Source organism: Osmerus mordax, chromosome 4, assembly GCF_038355195.1.
Source record: "Osmerus mordax isolate fOsmMor3 chromosome 4, fOsmMor3.pri, whole genome shotgun sequence".
In the NCBI taxonomy this organism is placed as follows: Eukaryota; Metazoa; Chordata; class Actinopteri; order Osmeriformes; family Osmeridae; genus Osmerus; species Osmerus mordax.
This window is the reverse complement of record NC_090053.1, coordinates 5,383,477-5,408,637: the sequence shown is the minus strand read 5'-3', so window position 1 is coordinate 5,408,637 and position 25,161 is coordinate 5,383,477. Positions and strand designations below refer to the sequence as shown.

Here is a 25,161-nt window from a genome sequence, read left to right as displayed (position 1 = left end):
TTGCCTGCGCCAATTAGCTTGTCATGTTTTCATGAAGTGGGAATGTCTAAAAATTACCCTCTGCAACCTTATGGTAATTCTCACCAAAGGCTATGCACCACATATAGCCGAAGCCCAACCCTGGTGTGAATACCTTTCCTGCCTAACAAATGTCAAACAATAAGTCAAAAAATTATAATAACCTACAAGTCCTTCAGGACTTCTACAGTGTAGATGTAACTTCCGCACTGAAGGCAGGAGATGATGCCTACTTATCTGGCTTTCGTTTCGCACTGAAACATTTCTATCATACTATACAGCCAGTTGCCTGAACCAGTTGTGGAATTTCTGATTGCGGAGGGCCACTCCTACCACACTGCATATTCTTCTGTCTGCTCTCGCTTCACTGTCGGTTCCTAAGGGGGTGTTCCTGCAGACGACGTGAGGAGCAGAGTTGCGCTTTTATAGAAGAACAGCTGCATAGGAAGAAATCGTATAGAGAGCGACCACCGTTCTGAGGACTAGGAAACAAAAGACCGTGGACAAAACGAACCACGATCTCTGACTAATAGCGACTGCGGAAACTATTTTTTTTTAACTTGTTGCAACATTTACATTGTTTTTGATGCGGCGTTTGCACGATCCTCAGACACATTTGAGGCAAATGGGAGCTGGTTTTTAAGTGTCTATATTATGGAAACAGGTTTTGTGAGACTATTTTGACTTATTTTAGATGCCGTTGGACCTGATATGGTAAGATTGATTTGTTCTTTACTCATGGTTGATGTGATAATGTTGCCCATAGTGTTCTCCGATATTTCTGCAATCCACTGCTAATTTTAAGGTGATTATTTCAACCGTCCTCATTTTCTAGCTATGGTATGATTTCTTTCGAAGAATAATTACTTAAAATAATGTCTGAGGTTTTGGTTCTGCGATGTCCAAGTGAGTCTGCAAGGTGGTTTGCTTTAGCCTCTATGTTACCTGCAGACAAAATCCGAAAACTAGTAGACCTGCATCCATCTGGCATGTTTGCGTAATTTCATAGGCTAATACATTTTCTAATGTTTGATTCCCCTTCTTCAGATGCTTATTCACCCTCAAGCCACGGTACTGTGATAAAGAAGGGTCGTTAACATACACAGAATGGCAGCAGGAGTGGCGGCATGGCTCCCCTTTGCCCGCGCGGCGGCCATAGGATGGATGCCCGTGGCGAGCTCCCCTATGCCTATGCCTCCGAGGGAAAAGAAAAAACCCCAAGATGGACTTATCATCCTCAACGTTAGCGGGACCAAGTTTCAGACGTGGAGAAATACTTTAGAACGGTACCCAGACACTTTACTTGGGAGTACAGAAAGGGACTTCTTTTTTCACGAAGAAACCAGTGAGTACTTTTTTGACCGTGACCCTGACATCTTTAGGTCCATCCTTAATTTCTACCGCACTGGAAAATTACACTACCCACGCCAAGAGTGTATTTCTGCGTACGACGAGGAACTATCATTTTTTGGCATAATACCCGAGATTATTGGAGACTGCTGTTATGAGGAGTATAAAGACAGGCGGCGCGAAAACGCAGAAAGGCTGCAGGACGACGAGGACGAGGAGAACAATGACATTGCCCCTTTGAACATGACCTTCCGAGAGTACTTGTGGCGGGCTTTTGAAAATCCTCACACAAGCACCACGGCCCTTGTCTTCTACTATGTCACAGGATTTTTCATCGCAATCTCAGTCATGGCGAATGTGGTGGAAACGGTTCCATGTGGGCCTATGCCAAACCTTGCAAAGGAGGTCTCCTGTGGAGACCGTTACGCAGTGGCTTTCTTCTGTTTGGACACTGCGTGCGTTATGATATTCACCTTTGAGTACCTGTTACGTTTAATCGCTGCCCCCAGTCGGTACAATTTTATGAAAAGTGTGATGAGCGTCATCGACGTTGTCGCCATCATGCCTTACTACATTGGGTTGGTCATGACTGACAATGACCAAGTCAGTGGAGCTTTTGTCACCTTGAGGGTCTTCCGAGTCTTTCGGATTTTCAAATTCTCCCGCCATTCCGCTGGACTGCGTATCCTGGGCTATACACTGAAGAGTTGTGCCTCGGAGTTGGGCTTCCTCCTGTTCTCTCTCACGATGGCCATCATCATATTCGCCACTGTAATGTTTTATGCAGAGAAGGGTTCCACAGCCAGCAAGTTTACCAGTATCCCTGCTGCTTTTTGGTACACCATAGTCACCATGACAACACTGGGGTAGGTGGTTGCATTGTGCACCTCTCACTACAAACGAGCCTGATCTTTCAAATAAGATTATTCGTTGAATACAAACAAGGGTTCTCTTACAATTGAAGCCCTATTCATGTTGAACAACCCTTGGGCTATGGAATCTTAAAGCGAAATTAGGAATGTCACATTATCTTTTTAGGTTCGTCCACGCTTTATGGATAGGTAGCCTATAAACTCACCAGTCTGGGCTGCCTACACTCAACTAAATGGCTTGTTACAAGTTGATAACCTTAACATTATCCTTTCACTTCGTCACAATGAATCCTATTGAACAACCAATGCACTGATAAGTCAATGAGGTAGGCCTAAACATCAAGGTGAAGGCCTTTAGCCCTATGGCATTCTCTCAGTCTCTCTCTCTCTCTTTACCTCACCCTCTCCCCGTCTCTCCACCCTTTTTGTCTTCTCGCCATGAATGTTAAATGTTTTGAATGATTTTCCATTTAATTCTCCTTAACAACCTCTGGGTGCTGATGCAGCATACATTAATTAATCATGGTTAAGGCGATTATTTTAATTAATTTATATCGATGTGCCCACTTGTGCAGCTGCTCGTCTCATTGTTCATTGTGTCTCTTCTCTGCATTCCGCTCGTGCGTGCTGCGGTGGTGCGCTTTCCAAGGTGCTGAAAACTTCCTTGCTCTTTAAGCGTGCTGCCGCTTGGTTGCTATGCTTCTGGGTTTCTGTGTTAAGCTGCTTTCAAAATAACACTGAGCAGCAGCGTCTGGCTTGCTAATGCACGAGCATAAGTCATAAAGTGAAAATAATCAGACCGTTCATAATTCGTGTGTAAAAACACCCTGCTGACTACTTTAATCACCGCCTCTGAAGTGTTTTGCTATTTGCTATTTATACAAGAAAAAAATACTTGCATGTTAGGATATCGTAGGATAATAATTGTTAGAAGAACGTTTTTACTCAAGTTAGGGATTCATGGGCGAGATAAGATAATTCAGACAAATTAGGTTACTTTGTTGTGAGCTAGAAAGTGAGCTAGAAAGAGGAGAGACAAGAAATAGAGAGGCAGAATGGGAAGAGATATGCTACACTTGGGACCCGTGGGACATGTAGATATGCTACAGTTTAGGCTATGGTCTGCACTTGTGACCAGACTACTTTCTGGGTTGCTAAGGCCAGGAATGCATTAAACAAGCACACAGATCGAGGCAGATTCTATTTTCACATGATCATACAAGTTCCTGGCCATCATATGTCACCTGTCAAGACGTTAAGCAGGTCTATATGAAATATCTGACCAGAAAAATCATGTCTGTCTCTGTGCTTTTACAAGCCTTTCATGTCCAGTAATTCCATTTAACAACAGTGAGGCAGACAATGACACTAAATTGAGATCAGTTATCTTCCACTTGCTCAACAGATTGTGAATTTTTAAGTAGTTTATAAATGTCCTTTCTGCAACAACACAACACACTTGTCAAAATATTCATTGTTACATTGGTAATGACTAAGATAACAATGCCAATTTTCAGCAGTATGCTGCAGTGGAGTTTTACTTAATTTTATTGTCATGAATCAAAAAGAGTCTTTCTCTTTTTCAGTATCTTTCCACCTTTCATTCTCCCACCAAATGGAGCATCTTGAACATTATGACCTTCGCCGACAGCTTCAACTGGAAGCTGTCGGCGAAGTATTGCCTGATGCATTTACTTGCTTACTAAATCACATTCAGAGACTTGATGGATTGTTATTATTATTCCGGTTATTTCTCTTCAGGGAGCACTCAACAGTGTTCAATGGTTCAAACTGTCACTGTGCTGCTACAGGTTACAGAACAATGTCCCCATGTACGAGGACAAGCGTAAAACGACCTTGATAAACTGGGGCGTTACCGTCAGTCTGTTGTAGTCCTTGACAGGTATGCTGATAGATTTGCGACCCGAACAGGGGATTTAACGGGCCGTGACTATTGGACTTCTTATTGAGGAGCTATAGATACTCTGGCGTTCAAAGAAAGACATTTCCCAAAGTCACCTTTCTTTCATTGAAAGAGTTCAGTGTGTCAGTGGGGTTGTTTCATTATCCAAAAATCCAATTTCCAATACATGGCAGAATGAAATAGTTACTTTTGTCCCTCCCTTAGTGTAGAACAAAATCTACAGTATATGATATCCTTTGGTAACCTTGAAGTGGTCATCCTAGGACAAAGGGAGGGATGCTGCTCTTTAAAGCACAGCACAAAACCACCTTGAACAAAGTTAACTGAATTCTTGCTTGGGTCACAAATGATCATTCCCTTTAACTCAGATAGATGAGAAAACATAGACAGTTAAAACGGATTAGAGTGTGGTGCCCTTCCATTGTAGCATTAATGGAATCAGTCGTTTCCAAATGATGGCCATGGCCACACCTCCTTTTGATGATCGTAATTGCATGGAGATATTGTTCCATTACATATACAGTATTTTTTTATTTTTCCAACCAGCTCTCTCACACCCCATTGAGTCAAAGACAGTAGCATTCTCTCTCCTGCTGATGGCCCATTGATCCTGCTTAAGCAGATGTGCCGACACTAGGAGAGCAGGGCGTCCGTTCTCAGGCACTTGGCAGGCAGCCTGAACGAGAGAGAAGGGAGCCTGGAGACCAGCGGAGAATCAATAGCTCTGTGCAGCTGCGTGTCACGCCTCTGTGTCTCTCCAGTTTTGTGGCGACACTAGCTAGTGAACACGGGAGAAGGCCCACTTATCCCTCCCTATTTATGGAGCCTAATCTCTGTAGCTGCGCTGGGATACCCAATAGATGACACACCGCCCCGCTGCTGAGATGCCACTGCCAAGGTTCCACAGTGTCTAAAGAAAAGCGCTCTGTGAAAATGAGCCAAAATTGAAATACATATAACCTAGTTATTTTGGTGCATTATCTGCTGAGGGTTACGAAAAGATCTCGAGCAGTTTATTGATATTGGAGAGCTGTAGGAGCTCAGTAACCATGTGTGAGATCCGATCTGGAGTGGAGGTCTTTGCTTGTTCTTTGTCAGTTCCACATGGTCAGGGTGAATTAGCTGCAGAGGGAGTTTTTGGTGCTTCAGATCTCCTAAGTGATTTAAGGTGTAATGGAGTGCACCGCAGAGAGCAGCTGTGAAAACGCTTGAAGTCAAGCGAAACCCACAAGGGAAGGAGTGGGGACTATGGGGGGGGGGGGGGGGGGGGGGGAGAGAGCAGGGCCGCTGGGCTGTGGAGGGAACACGCATACCCCCCGTCACACCAAACAGACATGGAGTCCTTCTGAAGGTCATGCATGTTTTGGGCTTGAATGAAACATATGAGATGTCCATAGTCCTCTACATAAACACGTACATATTAAGCGTGCATCTCACTTTTGACTCAAATGTATGTCAATCCACCAACATACTGTACTTTCCCTGAATATCTGTTTGCATTTTCATCCTTATTAGCAGCAAAGTGTCGCACGTGATGTAGCGGATGCTAATGCGGGTTGTCCATTTGGGAAATAGATGGGGTGTTAGCACAGTGTAGCCACTCTATATCCACACAATTTATTGCCATTTTATTTGTCAGGACCACTGCTCCACCCGCCCCACACTAGAGTGGTTGAGGAGCGGTGTCCATAAACATGTCAGGGGGCTGATTTAAGAAGTAAGAGAAGGTTACCAGACGGCAGGGTCAATGGAAGCCAACTAAATCTTTGACTCTCTCCAACAACTATAATAGTGTCCAGCCCTGACATCTGATTCTGAAACCCTATGGCCATCAATGCCCAAGAAACTTCACGTTTAGATGTCGCACAAAGTAAAGCTGTTTGAAGCCCAAGACTCCAATCCATGGTTGATGTAATTGAAATGTACAAAAAAGATCCTGAGGGCCCTTTACTGTATCTGCGCCTAAGAGATAACAAATGTGTTCTTGACAATCTGCTATTAATGCTGTTGGTTAACTTTCGGTGCCCCTGGCTGACTAGGGATTTGGCTTCTACTTCCAAGCAGAATTACACAATCGTAAAAAACACTCTGAGTGTTTGATTACACACTATTCTATGTGAATCTCAGATGTTTGGGGTGTGTGTTGACCGAATCCATGACACACCATGCATTGCACTATACAGAATGTACATCTGTGGCAGGGTTGTGAGATATAATGTGATCTGCTGTTATCCTGGAGTGGATGCATTCAGAAGTGTGTCATTAGCCTGCAGGCTGACTGTGACCACCCCTGCCCCCCATATGCTACTGTATGGACGTGCTACGTGCAGGGAGTCAGGTGGCTGAGCGGTTAGGGAATTGGGCTAGTAATCAGAAGGTTGGCGGTTCGATTCTTGGCTGTGCAAAATGACTTTGTGTCCTTGGGCAAGGCACTTCACCCTACTTGCCTCGGGGGAAATGTCCCTGTACTTAATGTAAGTCGCTCTGGATAAGAGCGTCTGCTAACTGACTAAATGTAAACAATGTATGGTTGGGGTGTAAAGGTGAATGGTGTTCAAATGTGCCATAAAACCTCAAGTGACAGGCGCCTCAATGGTGAATTAGGCATTGAAATGTCCCAACATGAGCATAATCTCCTTTTTTGCTTATGCAAATGACTGTGAAATGGAGGAGGATGAGAGAAGGGGCGGGAACCGGCACACTTCTGCAGGGCAGATTAGGCTGATTTTGAATGATCGAACCTGTGAAAGAGGCAGGGGTGTCCTTTTTACCACTAAATAGAAATTACGCCTGCCCCGGCCCCTTTCTTTCCCCCGGTGTTCATTATAGAGGGGCTATTTTAGACACTCTGCAGAAGGTTTGACAGGGAATTATGATAGCAAAATGTCAGCTCCTTTTTACAGCCAGGTTGATGTATGATAAGAAGGTATACTGTATCAATATATTGATGAAAGGCACTGTGTAGAGAAAGATAGACATATCAAATGGTTGTCTCTTGTGCCTTTCATCAACTTCGCTGTGTTGTATTCCTGGTGTGCTTCTTTTCTATTTTCCCCTCATCTTCTCATGTTTTTTAAGCAATAGAAACAACGCACACATTCATCATAGCTATTGAGTGAACTGCAGCAGAGCTGATGTCATGATGTAAGGTAGGTAGAGGTAGGGTGTGGACTGCATCTTAAGGAATTGTAAATGTTTCTCCTGTGACAGCCAGATTGATAAATAATCCATACTTCGGGGACAAAATGGCTGTCCTTCCTTTTCGTATGGTTTTCCTTGACATCTTATTTTGGAGGCTGTTCCTTTACCCATCTGTCAGTGGAGGACATTTTATGAATGTGGTTTGAATGCTGGTCATTAAATAGTGAAATGGACTGGCATGTTCTTCTCTTTACTTCAGCTTGGGTAATGTAGTATGAGAACATAAAATATGGCATTTCTGTTTTCCTAACACTCAGCCATTTTTATTTTTCTCATTTTGCAACTCGAGAGACATCGAAGATTAATGACAATTTCCGAAACTAGACTATAGTTTCCCCCGAATTAAACCAGGATCACTGTATTACGGAGTAAGCAGATACTGTTTGTGAGAAAACAAATCACTATGATTTCATTGTTGTTAGTTTGTTCCGCCGGCCCTAGAACCCCAAGCCATTTGTAGAGAATCAGAGACATGGAGGAATATATTATTTGAGTCTGTCCTATCTCAAAGCTTGATATGTTGTACAAGATATAAGACGAGAAAATGCATTCCCTCTGATCATTAGATCAAACAGCGTGGAAGCGATAAGCTCGAGTCTAGCACCAATCTCGTCGAAGAGAGCTGTGTGGCTTATTTACATACATCAGCATTTACATACTAATGAAAACGACTTGTCTGGTCATGGCAATCGGTATGCATACACACATTATGCTTCCTCATCACTTTTGTTAGAATTGCACAACAGTATTCCAATTCTTTCTATTGCTCTGATGTGGTTTGTGTTTCACATCCCGTTTGCATTTGGATGCAAACAAGCAGAATGTTGTAAAACTAGAGGGAATTTAGTTTTATTTTTTACAAAGATTGCACTCAGAGTTGAGTGTAATATTTGACAGTTTCACATTCGTCAACATTTGAGAAAAACACAAAGAATGACCCTACCACTCATTACATTTAGCAGACGCTCTTATCCAAAGCGACTTACAGTAAGTACAGGGACACCCCCCGAGGCAAGTAGGGTGAAGTGCCTTGACCAACGTCATTTTGCACGGCCGGGAATCAAACTGGCAACCTTCTGATTAATAGCTCGACTCCCTAACCGCTCAGCCATCTGAGATACAAGAGGGAGCAGGCAGGTGTATTTTACACGACCAGGCAGGAACCAGTCTTTCAGCTTGTGGTAACTTCCACTCTTTATGCCCATCACTATACAAATAAGGTCTTGTTTGTGTTCATAGAGAGCTGTTTCATTAGTTTCATGTCTGGGCCATGGCTAGTGAACATTATACAATGTTTAATGTTTCCGCATTGAAAGCAGGTCGTAATAAACAGCTGTCCTTGTATTTATAGCAGCTATTGTAGCTCTAGTAAACACTCAGGACAACAGTCATTAAACTCAATTTCCCAGACTAAATGGTGTACTCCTATTTACAGACATTCCTGATGGCCAAGGATTGGATGAGTACAATTGCATCTCTACCCTTCTCTGATGGAGGAGAAGAGAGTCTATTGGAACCCATTGAGCTTAAATTGAGTTGCTTAGATTGAGTGATTTCTCTTGTTTACTCCCTGTACTGTAATATCCTTTTATCAATGCTCCAGATTCATAGCACCTGGAATACTAGAAACATATCTTTAACAAGAGTAATCTCTCTTCGTTCCAGCTGATCTGGTTTACAGAAAAAGCCAAAAGTCTAGGGGTATTATAGGATTGTTATGCAGGCAGAAAAGCAATTTTAGAGGTGATGTAACATGTCATGGCATGATTTGGGTGGTGTATTTGCTCTGTTTGGGGTAAGGGAGATTTAACTACCAAGCTGATACATATAGGTGATGAGGATAGGGTAGCATGAGGATAAAGGAGGCTGGAAATAAGGTTATATGGTTTCACACAGCTTCTGTCCATGACATAACTTGGAGAGAAACAAACTGTCTTATTGTTTTTTTCTCAAAGGAATATTTGAGTGAGATAACTTTTTGATTACTTACCAATTGCATATTTAAGTTAAAAACGTAACACAAAAGCACAAGGACACCAACTTAAAAATCACTACATGTGAAGATCACCGGAAGCCAAATAAAAGCATGAACTACTGAAAAGGTTATTAATCAGAAATGTGAGAAATTCCAGGGAAAAAGAACACCAGAAAAATACCCAACATCCAGGCAAGTCCAGTTAAAGCATTTCAGATACCAGCTGCGTAACTCATAGAGTTATGGCCCGGGGCCACCCAGACACTGTTCGCCATAGTGTATTAATAATGTGGGAGGGCAAGGCCTGCCTACATGTCTTACTGTCCCATTTCAGTGTGTGTGTAAAGAGCTGCCAGGGAGGCCCTGTTGAGATGAGGGATGTCAGCCTGTCCTCTTGATGTATGACAGCTGCTTCCTGCCTGCCCAAACCCCTATAAATAGTCATACATGTCACCCATGGTGCGCCATGCGGTCAAGCCTCAACAAAGCAGGCCACGCACTAGGGATGCACTTTTCTTTCTGACCCCAAAGCTATTTTAATTTTTTCGTAAATGATTTGTATACATTCTTTTCAGTTGTTTTCTGTACCATTGAGGAATTAGCAGTTATTTTCTCCTCACAAACTAGATCAATACTGTCCCCTTCGGGGTCAATAAGAAAGATGATTTTATCTATCATGACAGCAACTTTAAAACACTCTCTGGTGTAAAACCTCATTTTGATAATGAATTGCCTTGTCCATAGTTTCCCTTATCTGGTCTGCACAGCTTCCTGAAGCTGTTCCATCAATGGAATGGGGTCGTTGGATGTACTGTAGCTTAGGTTTGTTATGTTAGAAGAGGGGAGCTGAGCTGATGTGGCTTATGGATCGGATTAGAGACAGTCATATTGTGACCTGACCTGGTGCACAGCTGCTCCCTGGTTACCCCAGGACACAAAGTTAAATCAATATGCCACACCTGGATCAATAGCTCATTTAAGCCCTGTCTTGATTTGGCCTTTTGAAGTGGTCCAACAGTACATGTTGCATCTATTTCAGCTAGCCTGAAGGGACGTTAATGGCGTTTAAAATGTACTGAATTCTGGAACATCTTCATCGATCTTATAGGACTTTGCAGAACAATGTTTGGTAAAGTAAACACCTTAAAAATGGTCTTAATACACATAACTGACCACACCTGTGACCCCCATAGCTGCCCTGCAGGAGGGAGGCTGGTGCGGGGGGTACAGGTGGGGGGCAGGGCAAGGACATGTCACCAGCTAGGACCCTTAATTAGGTCATGACCTTTTATTAGATCTGTCATGACTTGATCCTCCTAATGATGTCTGGAAACAGCCATCAAAGAGAGTGAATACTGAGATGTTGTCTGTCATCAGATCTGTTAGTCATAAGCTAACATTCAGTATGCCTGCTAAATGCGTCACAGTTTTGTCAAAAGGAAAACTAATCATAATTCCTTGTGTCAAGGCATTATTCAAGAAGACGTCATTGACTAGAAGGCTGGAAGAGTCCAGAAGCTGTATTTAGGTTTGGAGGGAGAATAGATGGCTTGAGATCTTTATGAAGGTGTGATTCAGATTACGTCTGGGCTCCCATTCAGAGGACATCCCTGCTGTGACCTTCCTCAGTCATCTACCTACTCAGCAACGTCTCAGATGCTTAAGAAGCATTTCTGCTTGGGGATTTGTTCTTCTTTTCCAGGGTAGTATGGCAAAATCATCAACAGCTGATTTGAAATTGTACCCCCCCCCCCCCCCCCCCCCCCCCCCCCCCCACCAATTGTCCATCTGTTAATCCCCACAGTGGAGCTTAAGTGTAAGGTTTTTGGCAAGCACATCCTTATCTTTAAACAACGGTCGTAGACTAACGGAGTCCTTCTCATTGTGACTAAGCCGGCTGTTTGGTCGGAGATCAGCGGGCGAGCTAAACGGAGCGGACAGCCACATCGACAGACAAGCTGATGGCGTTAACAAAGCAGGACGTCGTTATTAACGTGAGATTCGTCCGGGGCACCGTCTACGCTGCAGCCACACACAGGCCCACACACACACGCGCACACACACGCGCACTGTATACAAACACAATTTGTATACGGTAAACAACCCTGTAATCCCACAGTTTGGTGGGTTGTGCAGAGATGCGGCTGGCCTTATGGATTCCCTCACTCTGGCCTTCACATGGAGGTCGCCAGGGATCATGTTGAAGCAGGCGTGGAGAGAGGTACATCAGCCTCTCATCACATGTGACATTCCATTACCTCAAATGGTGAACTGGTCTCCAGGCACACGGTTAAGGAGGAGTCGAATGGAGCCCAAAAAATCAATTTTGCATGGAATCTTATCTTTGGGTTTCCTCTCATCCATACTACATATGTTAGTGAAGAAAAAACGTCACGGAACCGTGAGTGCGATCTGTGTGTTCTCTCCAAAATGGCATCAATCAAAGTTAATGGACCGTAATCATCACCACAAATATCCTGTCACACATTCCTTTTTCTCCTGAGTATCTGTCCTCCTGTCGATGCTATTTCAAATGTGAAATGCATGAGCTTTTCTTCTCACAAACTCTTATCACGCGACTCACCCAGCTTTAAAATCAGACACTTATGGTGTTGTTGTTGTGAATACGTCTCCCTAAGAACAGCACCATTTTGACTCTTTCTCAAAGGTACAGAACATTTTGTTTCACGAAACAACCGAATGCTGCAGTTTTTACAGCGTGAATCTCGCCAGCCTTCCAGCCTTTCGCCCATACCAAACTATCAATATTCAGCTAGCTTCACCACACAGACACACACACTCCCAGCCCAGCCTTGTTTTTCTTTGATTTTCTATCATACATACATGTAGAATGCTTAGCATGGCTGAGCTCCAAGGACTCAGTCCCCCATGAATAAGTGTTTGATGGGTTGTTTTAACAGTAGAATCTCCAGTCTGTGGTCCATAACCCTCACCAGATGGAGCAGTCCAATTAGAAGGGAAGGAGAGCGAATGGGAGAGGCTTCTCTTTCTCTGTGGTTCTCTCCCTCAGGATGGATGACTCTCTCAATACAACCTACCAGCACAGACATTAAACAAATACCGCCCGTTATTTTCAAAGGGAAACTGGTAAAAAGAAATAGAAGGGTAAATAAACACTTTCAGTCTGGTACTTGTATGCAAAGCCGTGTTAGGAAGGCAATGCATATTGATAAAGTTCCCCCCTCCCCATCCACGGTCTATTCCGTTCTGAACATCCCTCTCTTTTCTCTGATTCTCCAAGGGCGCACGTCCCATAAAGAGATTACCTCGCCATCAGCTAAGAACGAAAAAGAAAAAAAAAGAGAAAAGGAATGAAAAACTGTTTAAAAATAGTAACACCCCTTGGGGTTGAACAAGGGGGGGAGGTGGGGGTGTGCTGGGGTGTGATTAAAAGGAATAACCTCCATCCAGCCATGATTGTCTTAACGGTGCACCACGACACACCCGCTTTGACTTAGCTAGCTGCGTTGTGCGATGAGCTCCCCTACTACTAAGCATTCGCACCATCATTATTCATGGAGGGCTCTGTCCTCTCCAATGACAAAGGTGCTTGAGTGATAAATAATGCGCTGTGTATTACCAGGTAACTGCTCTCCCCTTCAACACCCTCGGGGTCACTTAAATTCTTTCTTTGTCAGCTTCTACAGCAAAAACTAGAAAGATCAGTATCCGCATCTAAACGACAAAGAGATTTCAACTGCACCAATAAATGTAATTGTAAAAACACCCTTTCGGATATTTTGGTCCCTGAGTTCTACAAAAAAAAAAAAACGTCTTCCCCATCTTTCTTGTATGATTCAATAATACTGTTCACATTCAAGGCGAGGCGTATGGAAGTAGTAATGATGTCCCCATGCTCACAAGGAAGTGAGCGGGTGCAGGTGGGGGGGAAGGGTGGCTCTGGTGGAGCTGGCATGCTGTGCCGTGTTCGGGGACCACGCCGGGCTCTGATCTGCCCTGGGGGCCAGTCGACAGCTGTTAGAAGAGCTGCATCTCTGCCGGGCCATTGGGTCTCCTTCCCAATCTCTCCCCAAAGGTTCTCAGGTCTCTGGTTCTGGCCTCTATCTTGGCCTCGCTGCTGTCGTGAGCCTGGCTGCAGTTCATGCTCTGTGGAAAAATGCTCGACGGGTTTGTATGCTGTACCTATCTCCTCTCATCCCTCCTCCTCGATTTTTCCCCCCCGTTTAACCCAATACAGCTGAAGTGTTCTTTTGAACTGGCAGCTGTTTTTTGGAATGTTGTTCTTGAAGTCTGTTTCAAAGACATTCCCTGAGGTATTTGACGTGGGGGAGAGTTATTTCATGTGCCCCATACATTTTGTAGCATCTGTATGGAACTGTTATGCATGTTTTCTAAGTGAAACCCTATCGGCCTTGCCTTCAACTTCCTGGGCATTCTGGGTGGATGAGGAGCAGACCTGGAGATAAGGGGCCCAGGCCAGCCGGAGGAGCCAGCTGATATCCAGCGGCTGCTCTGTGTGAAATCGCACATCAGAGTTAATCTCTCACCCGTCTGCTCTGGCGCTGACGCTCTGGCGCCGTAATCTGCTGTCAGCGTGATGAGGCTCCTGGACCGGTTCCCCTTTCCCCTCACAAAAGCTCTAATCCTCAAGACCTTTTCTCTTTCCTGCATCTCCATCATCTGACCTCTAAAAAAGGCTAAAGGGTGGTCTGAAAAGCTCAGTTCAGCAGAATGATTGGTTCCGTAGGATCAAAACTAGTATTTGACCCCCTATGCTCAAGTCTGTATAAATATATACAGTATGCGCGCTATAAGTGATTACACTTGCATTTCATTTCCATTTCAGATCTCCAGAAAAATCCAGACTCCCTTCCCCCTTCTCTGTCTATCTTTCTCTCTCCTGCATGAAGATTAACCTATGATGAATACAGAGTGAGTGCATTATCATAATCGCTTGAGTGTCTGATGATTTCATTTTATCTTCGCGTTCTCCCATAATCCATAGCTACCCTCAGCACTCCCCACCCCACCCCCACCCCCCTCCCCATTACCCCACACAGCTCCCCTCCTCCGGCACCCCTTTCATGTTCCTCATCTGCCCTCCCCTTTCAACCGTGGAGAAGTGTAATTCATTAACCAACTGTGCCACTGATTTTGTAAGCAGCTGCCGCCAGCAAGTTGTGTAAAGAGAAGTGGTGAAAACACAATATGGAAACTTGGAAGGAAGGAAGAGAGACGGCCTTTGAGCAACAGTGGAGTCAGTTTACCTCTGTTTAATTAAGGTTTGACTGATCAAAGAGCCCTATCTCCCAGTCTCTCCTCTCTGACTGGAAGGAAGCTTGTGAAAAAACACGCTGTGTTTCTTTTGCGTGGGCGTATACATACACACGCACACAAGCGCACACACACAGGCTCTCACACTCGGCACACACGTTCATTTGAGCTTGCATATTCATGCGAAAACACTCCCACGCATAAGTATGATAGCATAATCTTTATTTGGGGGTTTGTAGATGTTTAACCTTTATGTAAAACATCTATTAAACAGCAATTAAGCACGATTGCTGGAAGGAATATTTCATTGGTGGCGGGGGGGGGGGGGGGGGGGGGGTGTTAAGGTATATGGGTTTTTGACGAAGGGGAATATGTTGCGGTGCTGTTTCTGCCTAGCAAAGCATTTGTTCCTCAGGTGTCAGTGGGAGAAATGGAAAGATGGGAGATGAGAGGGAAGAGAAGCAAGATGTCAAGCAGGTGTGCGCTGGCACGGCATAGCAACGAGTAAGGGAGCATGAGGGAGAGAACGAGAGCTAAAGCAGGGTATCATTCTTTTCATCTCCAAGTCACAGAAAGAGGCCGGTCCGACCATGGGAAGGGTGGGTGAAAGACGGCAGTGAGGAAGAAACTACAGATTTTTTTCATCATCTTTGACTCTAAGAAGGTCTCCCAAATGAGAGAAACGCCACGCCAACGTCAAAGCCGTAGCAATAACTACCGTGGGGGACGGGTTTTGTGGGGGCCAGGGTTAAGCTGGGATTTGGAGGGCTATGGGAATACATGGTTGATATGTGAGCGAGTGGAGGAGCAGGACGAGGTGTCTGGAGCTATATGGGAGGGATTATGCCATATGGTTTATCTATGCCTTTGCATGGCTCAGAGGGAGAAATTCAATGGCCTTTGTGCAGGCTGTGTTCTCTTTGAGCCTAGTGGCTCAATGTACTGGTGTAGGATCAAAGCTGAACTGACATGGCAAGGCACAGCAAGAATTCGTTTACATGGCGGCAGTAGCCTCCAGTGTATAGCTGTGCATAAAACATCCCTGTTTCCTTTGACTCAACTTCATAAACCTCAAACTGTAACCATGGTAATTAATTAACCGTTCCATTGAGGTTATGGCTCAGGCTTGCAGACTTTATCGTAACTTTAACCTTTTTATTTGTGCATACATTCTTTGTATCCTTTTCTGTCATTGTTAATACAAACTTCCTTGTATCCACATTCCCACCTGGGCTATCGCTAAACTTAAATCCACAATAGAACAGCAGTAATTATGTGTATTTATCTCTTCCATCACCTGCAGTGGAAATCTAATGTGTTAATACCAGCACCTCTGGGATTCCCCCTGGATAATGATGTATATCTCAGGAAAAGATCAGAGCAGAGCCCTATCGGCCCACACACTCTAATCCCATCAGCCCTCAGGGTTTGATCCGGGGAAAGAGAGAGAGGGATAGACAGACACAGACAGTGCCCCGGATGCTGTGCAGCCAGATTACAGGACAGGACACAGGGGTCAAGGTTCAGAGAGTCGTAGGAGGGTAGGTTCAGGTCACAGGGCATAAGGTTCAGAGTAGTGGGATTTTGGTTATAACTCTACACCCCGTCTCCAGATTTCTCACAATTTCACTGTTACCTCAAGGAAAAACTTTACTAATGACAGAATTCATGGATACACTCAGTAGCCTTTTTTGACATTTAGTGAACTGTGCTACATTTGGAAAGTGTAGCATAAGACTGGCCCCATATCCTTCGTCTCCCCCATTGCTGGCCTACATTGGTTGACCTAGCAAGTCTCCTTGCAACTATAGCAGTTAGATACTGCATGTAAGGTTTTCTACAATTACTACAAGTCACTGGCCTTTTTCACTGAGGAATCATAATTCTTCTATAATGTATTTTTCTACTTTTTCCAGTGGAACCTTCTAAATGTTGCATTCCTGCCCTCAAGACGTTCTCACAGCTTTCTGCACGGATGCTGGCAGTGAATTAATCATAGGGGGTAGTAAAATGTTCCTGGTTTCATGAATTTATTTAATAATTTGGTACATTTTGACATGTACTTATTTCAAACAAATTGACCCCATAAAAAAACTTATTTTATGAGTTTTAATAATAATCTTTAATTATAACAAATAATTTGTTTGGGGATTGGCTACTGTTCAAAGATTAGGCTAAAATACATCCTTTTAATGATCCAATGATCCAACTTCAATTAAGAAAGTGAACCTTATATCAGAGATTGACTCAGCACGACAATTTAGAAGATAACGGCATACAGACAGCAAATACATTAATTTAGTGCCCCCTCAATTTGTCATGACTTTTGTGTACTGTTCTTCCCAAAGCCCTGAGTTCTCTGCCTCCATGGAGTCTGCCATTCCCTGAATTTTTACCGCCCAGAGCTTTTGCTGGATTGTCCTGAAAGATGGGGACAATGGGACGGGTTGTTGGTTTGTCAACCTGCCACCTCCCCCATGTTTTTAATGTATGCCCCTTTCTGTCATTATCACGTTGTGATTGGCATGGCAGCACCATCTGGTCCGTCTTCTCCAGGTAATTGACGGGGCTCTGTCTCGAGGTCGAGAGGGGCCTGACTGACTGGGAACCTGTTTTGGCAGATGCTGAACTGTAGATGTGCTAAAACAAATTATCACATAAAGCGCTATTGATATGGAGAGCGCCACAGAAAGGTTGGTCAAGGTCAAATGAGCCCCTCAGCCATTTGTTTTGCCTATGTTGTTATTGTTGCCCTTAGACAAGATTCACATTTTTCATTAGACAATCATATTTTCAGATACATGAAAAATGAAAAATCTAATTCTAAATGTCTGTTACAAACGCTTGACCTTGTTAAGGACTAGCTCAAAAATTGTGCTGGAAATGAGAAAACACTACTTAAAATGGATGTCTTGTATTGGAATCTTTGATAGCGTATCTCGGTAATTTCATTGCATAGGCTCATAGATTTGCATGGCAGTGCTTCAGGAAGTCCCTGGTTAGTCCCTGGTTGAAGATGGGGAGGCCAATCTTGAACAGGATATGAGTCCTCCCACTGTAATCGATATACAATTCATGAAAAAAAATAACAAGGGAGAATTAAATTATTTTCAAGTCATAATAGATTAGAATCTGTCCCGTAATTAGTGACATGATACAATGAAGACAGATAGTAGCACCCAGGAAAGAGAACGCAGCTAAGCTCTTCTACAGGCTAATCAGTTGACAAATCAAAACGATTAACGCAATTTATTAATCAAATTAGCTTAATTCCATCTTCATTTCCAATTTAAAGCGCAGTGCGTTTTTTTTTGCCAGGAAAATAGCTGCAGTATAGTATTTTCATAATGATACTGTAAATAATATAGAGTGGGTTAGGGCTAGAGTTAACTTATCAGTATTGTAGACTTAAATACTTTTTTAGAATGGTATAAGGTAAATAAACGCAATAGATTAAACACATCCGTATGTTTATACCATCAACATATACCGTATAAAGAGTAGTGAGAAGTTGTTGTACTGGGGGTTAGATGGCTGAGCTGTTAGGGAATCAGGCTTTTAATCAGACGGTTGCTGGTTCGATTCCTGGCCGTGTCACATGACGTTGTTTCCTTGGGCAAGGCACTTCACCCTACTTGCCTCGGAGGGAATGCTCTGGATAAGAGTGTCTGCTAAATGTACTGTAAATGCTGGATTTAGGCCCAGTTTATTATAGGGGAAACTTTAAGTAGCACCACAGGGGAGAAGGTGGATGACAGGATTTAAACTCTGTTGACAGCCCATCTCTCAGTGAAGGGAACTCTCACAATCCTTATTGAGTTGTCATTGTCATCACTGTTGGCAGCGGCCTGAACTCACATATCAATTCCAGGAACTGAAGGAGTGAGTGGATTATTTTGGACACGTCCTTATAGTGGGGTTACATCAGAAACTGTACCCTTTTGATGTCACTTAAGAAGGTCTTGTTAAGTGCCTTGGTGTTTGCTGGCTAAACCACAGTGTGTGTTAGTTTGCGTTTCTGTAGTTGGGTGGGTGCGTATGCTTGCGTTTGTGTGCGTTTATGACAAACTGACAGGTAAATAAGGATATTTGGCAGTGTGTGGAACAACTGCCATTCTCAACCTAAGCTTATTTCAGATGTTCATGTTTCTGTGGGAGCATTCTATTTGTTTGAATTGATCAGGGGGAAAATGCCCTGCACCTTCCCTGAGTAAAGAGATAAACATATTACGTGTTTGTAAAGTGATCCTGTTTTATTTCACTTCCCACTTACCAGATGGCATTCCACTTTCAGACACAGGGTTTTGGAAGACAATCAAGGTGCAAGATTGCTTTTTTAGAGTGGGGATTGCTTTAACTTGATTTGAAATTAAAGGCCCAATCTTGTTTTTCATTTGTATGTGTGTATGCGTGTCTGTGGTGGGTGAGTGTGTGTGGCAGAGGTGGGATCATGCTAGTTTGACAGTGGAAAGGAGCGTAGTGGTTATGCAGATTTGTGCGTCAGAGAGAGACCCGCCCTCCCTGGTGGATCCAAGCCCCGTTGTTGAGGTCACTAGTAGTGCAGGCTAACTCCCTATTCTGGAATGTTTCACATTCATGAATGTTTGATGTATCTATTACCCCTACCATGGGGGGCTCTATATCCCCAATCTCTCGTCTCTCCGATATTCCCCCTGTGCCATCCCTCATCCTAACATCACGCTGTGAAGTCTCGATCTCAACTCTGTGTCACACATCCTACAGTGCAGTGGCGTTTCCAGAAGAGGCCTATGCACCGCCTTTTGGCCAATGGGAGTAGCGAGCATGTGCTGTCGAGAGCGGTTGTCTCAGGTGGGTGGAGCTCAGGGCAAGGTAGTCATTCAGTCGCTCGTCCTCCTCCGCCGGCTGGAGAAAGATCTAGTCATCCGTCCTCATGTCTCCTGGCTGGCCAGTCAGGCAAGGAATGCAGACCTTGATTGCAGGTTCTAGGTAACAATAGGAGAAACAACACAGGGCATTATTTGAATCGCTCTTTCTCGGCTGTTCATTTTGCTCGCCAGTATTTTCAAGAAATGTTCTGCGTTGTTGTTCTTTTGTTATGTATTTTTTTCTGGTCCTTCGGGAATCTCATCGCTCTTGAAGAATTGTTGCAAGATTTTTGTATGAGCTTCATGTACTATGCTCTTTGTACTTGGTGTTTAACTTTGCATGCGATATGAGATACTGCCTGTTATAGGTCTTTGAATAATGTGATAGTCAATCCCTCACAGACTAGTATCGGATTGGTATTATAACCATGTAGCCTGCTCTTTAATATGTGGGTATTCTGTGTTTTAGTATGATGTAGAGGATCTTCTAAAAGGCTCCCAAGGGTACATACAGTGTCTATAATTGACACATGCTGTCAAGCGCGTGGCAGGATTACATAGGAAAATGGCTGACCCGTAATGAGCTGTAAAATAAATGACATCTGCATTGTAATCATTCAAGTTGAAAGCAAACTGTTGTACATGAACTCCCATCGAGCGTGATATTAAAACGTACACTTTACAGCCTTTCCCTTGGCTGTGGAAAAGGCCTGCCTTTTGGAGCAACATGATGGAAACCCGACGCTAATGATTCAAACAGCCGGCCACGGGCTTTAGACAACTTCATTTATGAAATAGTCAACCTCCCGTGTAGCGATACATTCACATTATCCGGCATCCATTGAGAGATATGGGGCTGTCACAGACACTGAGTAACGTTGATGTGCTCCTACACCTGCATTTATCTTACTCTGGGGAGGCAGCCTAATGGTATTCTCAGGTCATTAACGCATTAGGGTCACAATCAGTCATTGCTCCGACCTGTATCCCAGCCAACTACCAATCGACTTGCTTGCTGGCGGCAAGACTTGCTGGCGGCTATGTTGTGGCATTTTGAAAATACGGAATCCTCACATTGTCCGCGCTACTATAGCCTAATTTTTACTATTTTAGCGCTGGTGTAAGGCTCCTCCTGGTATGATATGTTGACTGAGGGCTAGTCGTGACCACACGGCCAGTTTACAAGTAATTATGGTAATTTTCAAGTTTGCACCCCGCACTATTAATTGCTTCGGAGGAAATGAAGTATGCTGCCTCATTATTTGTTGTTGCAGAATTATGATCGCCTCCCTGCACAGACCTGAAACAGTGAAAGGCATGAAATGTTTATTTACTCTTTGTGGCAGTGTGAGGACTTGAGGCAGGACACTGCCCGAAGCTGGAGCTGGGTCTGGAGGGGCCTGCAGAGGAGAGAGAGGAGGGGAGAGGAGAGGGCATAGGAGAGATCCAGAAGACAGTTTTATTTTAGATTTACATTGAGCGTAGACAGTCTTACTGCCTTACCGAAGACAGGTGCATTAATCTTACTAATGGGACAATTCTGTACCATCTGATATATGGGCTCCATTTCGTCTGCCCATTCGAAATGTCTTCCAAACATGTGAATGATGTTGAAAAATGATGCGCTTAGTTGGACAGTTGGGAGCCTATGTTGAACATGATAAAGAATGGATATTTGCTCTTAAATTGTGCATTAAATTCCTTACAGATGTTTTTGTGTATCAAGATGAGCTTTCACGTATCTGAAGCTGTGGGATTGAAACGTTTTTTTTTGTGGTTGAGACCCAGATACTTTTAACATGGTCTCCTCTGGGTTTGATATGCCGCTGTTGTCTATACTTTGCGTTCTTTGAATGTAACACAGCTCCCTGTATCTCTCACTAGCGGTTTGGCTCATGGAGGCCATGAGGGAGCTGGGGGGGGGGGGGTTGTCACCATGTGAAAGCTTTGGCCTGTGCGAGCAGGTGTGTAATTATATATGAAACATGGTTTTAAGAGGCGCCTTGTGATGGGACAAGATATGTAGGTCAACAAGCAACTTTCCTAAAGTTCTCAGTAGTAGGACTATTTGTTTTCTGCCACATGAGATGTATAACTTTTCACATGAACACAAAGTAAATATCCAACATCATCAAAAAATATTTAGGCATATTTATAGTTACAGTGTGCTAAGATAGTTAAGAATGTTAGCAGAGTAAGCAAAATGTTAATATTAGCTTTCCCTTAAAAGATTGTTATAATTACCTTATGACCTGTTTTAACAGATTATTTCCCCCAGGAAAATTTGGTTATATAGTCCCTTTTCTGCGTTTCAGATATGGTGACATGGTGCCTAAAACCATTGTTGGGAAGGTGTTCGGATCCATCTGTTCCCTGAGCGGGGTGCTGGTCATTGCTTTGCCTGTACCCGTCATTGTGTCAAACTTCAGTCGGATCTACCACCAGAGCCAGCGTGCGGAGAAACGGCGAGCACAGAAGGTATGGTGCCGTCTCTCTTCCTCTCTCTGCTTCGACCTCAGCGCAACATTAACACACGTGGCTTTTCACACAGGAGCCCCTGAAATCACTGTTTGTCCCTGTGTGTGTGTGAGACTGGAAGACACAGATCCAGTGATTGTGGCGTGCTCTCAATGGAAGTATGTACATCTCTCACATCGTTATAGCGGTCCACTGAATACAAGGGGTTGTAAGGCTCTCTGAATACTGGCATTGAGTAGAAGGTAAGCCAACTGACACAGAGATCTGTGTCTAGAGGGGGACCTAAACAGAGGTGTGTTTGTTCAAACAGAAAACACGGATTGCTAAAATCCGTGCAGCGAAGAGCCGGGGCACTAACGCCTATATGCACTACAAACACAGTGGGCTCCTGAACGACCTGCTGGAGGAGGTAACGTGCCCGCCTGGCGGGGGCCGACGTGGCGCGTCTGGTGCATGCCGCTCTGCTCTGAACCCATCCCGACACGGGGCTTCTCATGCCGCAACGCAGGGGCTGCTCGTGCCGTTACACAAAGGGGAGGGGGGGCTGCCGTCATTCCAGTGCATCACTGTGGTCGTTCGTCCTATCTAACAGCTCCCACTCACGCCTCTGGGCTGCAGCATTGACATGCTCTCTTTCTTCCTCTCTGGTTTGACCACACAGCAGGACTGCCAAGGGGCAACTTTCCAGCTTCCCCTGCTGGTGGAGCAGATGTATTACATGGCACCCTAACTCATGAGTCATGACCAACCTCGGCATGTCTGTCCAACAGGGTTTGGAGGGGACGGGAGGAATTTCGTATTAAACTTCTCTTTATTTGGAGGGCATCCACCCGGCCTACATCTCCTCTAAACTCTGTTTTTTCTTTGTTTCTGTGTTGTGCATTGCACATTGCTGTTTGAGCATCCAGTTACTGGCTTAATTTCAAACCAACGTGTATGTCTTAACATCAGTCAAGAGCCATCAGTGTGTGTTAATTTTGGTTTGGTTTTGAGCAGAGAAGTGTTTGAGACCCTCTTTAGTCCAGGAATGCAGATGCTGTTGAAACAAAAAATGACTAATTGGAAATTGGCTCTTTACTTCTACCACCAAATCCAGTCCTGTAGGGATAACCAACTAATATTTCTTTTTACGTCTATGCACTTCTAAAATATCACTGTCTTGACAGGTCCACTGGAGGCTGGGTGATTCAGCACAGGGCTGTGTGTTCTGTCTGTGTGTTGTGTCTGCTGTCCCCTGCACTGTGTTCGTCCCTCCTGTCCTCCCTTAACGAGGACGTCACACATCGCTGACTCACTTACACCCTGTGTTCTGTTCCCTGTGTGTCCCTGAAAGGCCTCCAAGGAGGCAGGAAAGGTCCTGATTGGGAAGTCCCATGCCCCGCTTGAGAGCAATCACCACCACCTGCTGCACTGTTTGGAGAAAACCACGGTATGAACACACACACACACTTTATGCCCTCTACATATATATAGGGGGAGCTGAAAAGGGGTCAGGTGGCTGAGCGATTAGGGAATCGGGCTATTAATGAGAAGGTTGCCGGTTCAATTCCCGGCCGTGCTATATGACGTTGTGTCCTTGGGCAAGGCAATTCAACCTACTTGCCTCGGGGGAATGTCCCTGTACTTACTGTAAGTCGCTCTGGATAAGAGCGTCTGCTAAATGTAAATGTATATTTTTACAAATAAAAAATGTACATAGACCCACCCATTAGCAGACCTTCTTCCCAGTAATATGTAATATTGTATCTTGTATTGTATAACAACGTAATATTACATATTACACGTCAAAATGTGATCTACCCGGTTACAGCTTTCAAATATAGACAGGATACACGGGTTAAAATGCCAGGACTTGTTGCATGTGTTACATGTAAGAGTTAAAAATAGCTCCAAATGGGCTTGTGTTATACAGAGAGCTATCGGCAGCATGCCAAAGATAACACATGCTGTTCCAGCCACTAACATTACGCCCTCAAAACAGACAAGCACACTTCATTTTACTCCATGTATAATTAAACAAAATAAAAGCTCGACCTAATGTTCTCTGTGGTAGAGCTCTATACATGTTGCTATATGAAGTCTGTAAACAGACCCCCCTCTGAACGAAATAAATCAGTGTCTTTCCTCAGTAAAAGGTTTGGAGATCAGGGATAAAAACCTCCCGAAAACTGGCCTGCTCTTCTGATGCCGGCTTACATGTTTACAGCAGGAGCTCTTCTGCTGTGCATTATAGATGATACAGTGCAGTATACATGAGGTGGGAGAGGATGAGTCGTGACTAGCTTTGGGGAGCAGTGCGTTGTCTCCCTCTGCCATCTGGTGGCTGAGTTGAGACTCGACACGGAGCCTGACCTTCAAGTATTGCTCATTTATCAGGAAGAAAATGATGGAAATCGCATCACAGATGGTGCTTTATGTGGGCATCTGGGGGAATGTAATTATATTCCCAGGATATTCAATTTTTCTTTATACGCAACAATATTTCCCTGCCTTTAGCGGAGATATCGTTAACATGTTTAGTCATTACAGCGCAGTAAGTCGTTAAAATGATGTGCTTGGGAGTGATTTATGTGTCACCCTTTTGCCTGATCTTCACCCCTTCCCCTCCAGAACCACGAGTTTGTAGACGAGCAGACGTACGAGTCCAACTGCATGGAGCTCTCCATGGTGAACAAAGCGGGCTCCCGGTCGTCCTCCCTGTCCTCCTCCCCTCTTGGCCTCTCGTCCTGCTGCTCGCGGCGCAGCCGCAGGACGAGCCTCAGCCTGCCCCACTCCAACAACCAGGAGCTCAGCACCATCCAGATCAGAGAGAGACCGCTGGCCAATAGGTAGCCTCTCTCATCTCTCTCTCTCTCTCTCTCTCTCTCTCTCTCTCTCTCTCTCTCTCTCTCTCTCTCTCTCTCTCTCTCTCTCTCTCTCTCTCTCTCTCTCTCTCATATCTCTCTATCTCTCTCTCTCACACACACACACACACACACACACACTTTCTCTCAAACACACACACAAATACACGCGTGCGCATATATTTCTCACCCTTTTGTCCCCATTCTGTCCGCTCTGTGCAGTCGGTCCAGCCTGAACGCCAAACATGTTGAAGCGGTCCCGCTGAAGTGCGATCAACCTTACATCACCCCCTGCCTGCCCACCCCAGTGGTGATGTCATCCGACAGAGACGGCACCACCAGTTCTACCGTCTACTCTCAGAGCAACATCGTCAGAGTCTCCGCCTTGTAGGTGTTA

General features: G+C 44.4%; 1 protein-coding gene across 1 annotated transcript; it reads left to right on the top strand.

Moving 5' to 3' along the window:
• The first annotated feature begins 1,125 nt into the window (after window positions 1–1,125).
• Window positions 1,126–25,155, top strand: kcnd2 (potassium voltage-gated channel, Shal-related subfamily, member 2). Its single transcript, XM_067235194.1, has 6 exons — window positions 1,126–2,234; window positions 21,759–21,921; window positions 22,232–22,330; window positions 23,255–23,350; window positions 24,532–24,749; window positions 24,987–25,155. Exons 1-6 carry the CDS (start codon window positions 1,126–1,128, stop codon window positions 25,153–25,155), a joined length of 1,854 nt encoding a protein of 617 aa, XP_067091295.1.
• The last annotated feature ends 6 nt before the right edge of the window (window positions 25,156–25,161 follow it).

Coding starts and splice junctions, on each gene's coding strand:
- kcnd2 (XM_067235194.1), top strand. CDS start 1,126: ATGGCAGCAGGAGTGGCGGCATGGCTCCCCTTTGCCCGCGCGGCGGCC. Junction 2,235..21,758: donor GTCACCATGACAACACTGGG/GTAGGTGGTTGC, acceptor TCTGCGTTTCAG/ATATGGTGACATGGTGCCTA. Junction 22,331..23,254: donor TGAACGACCTGCTGGAGGAG/GTAACGTGCCCG, acceptor TGTCCCTGAAAG/GCCTCCAAGGAGGCAGGAAA.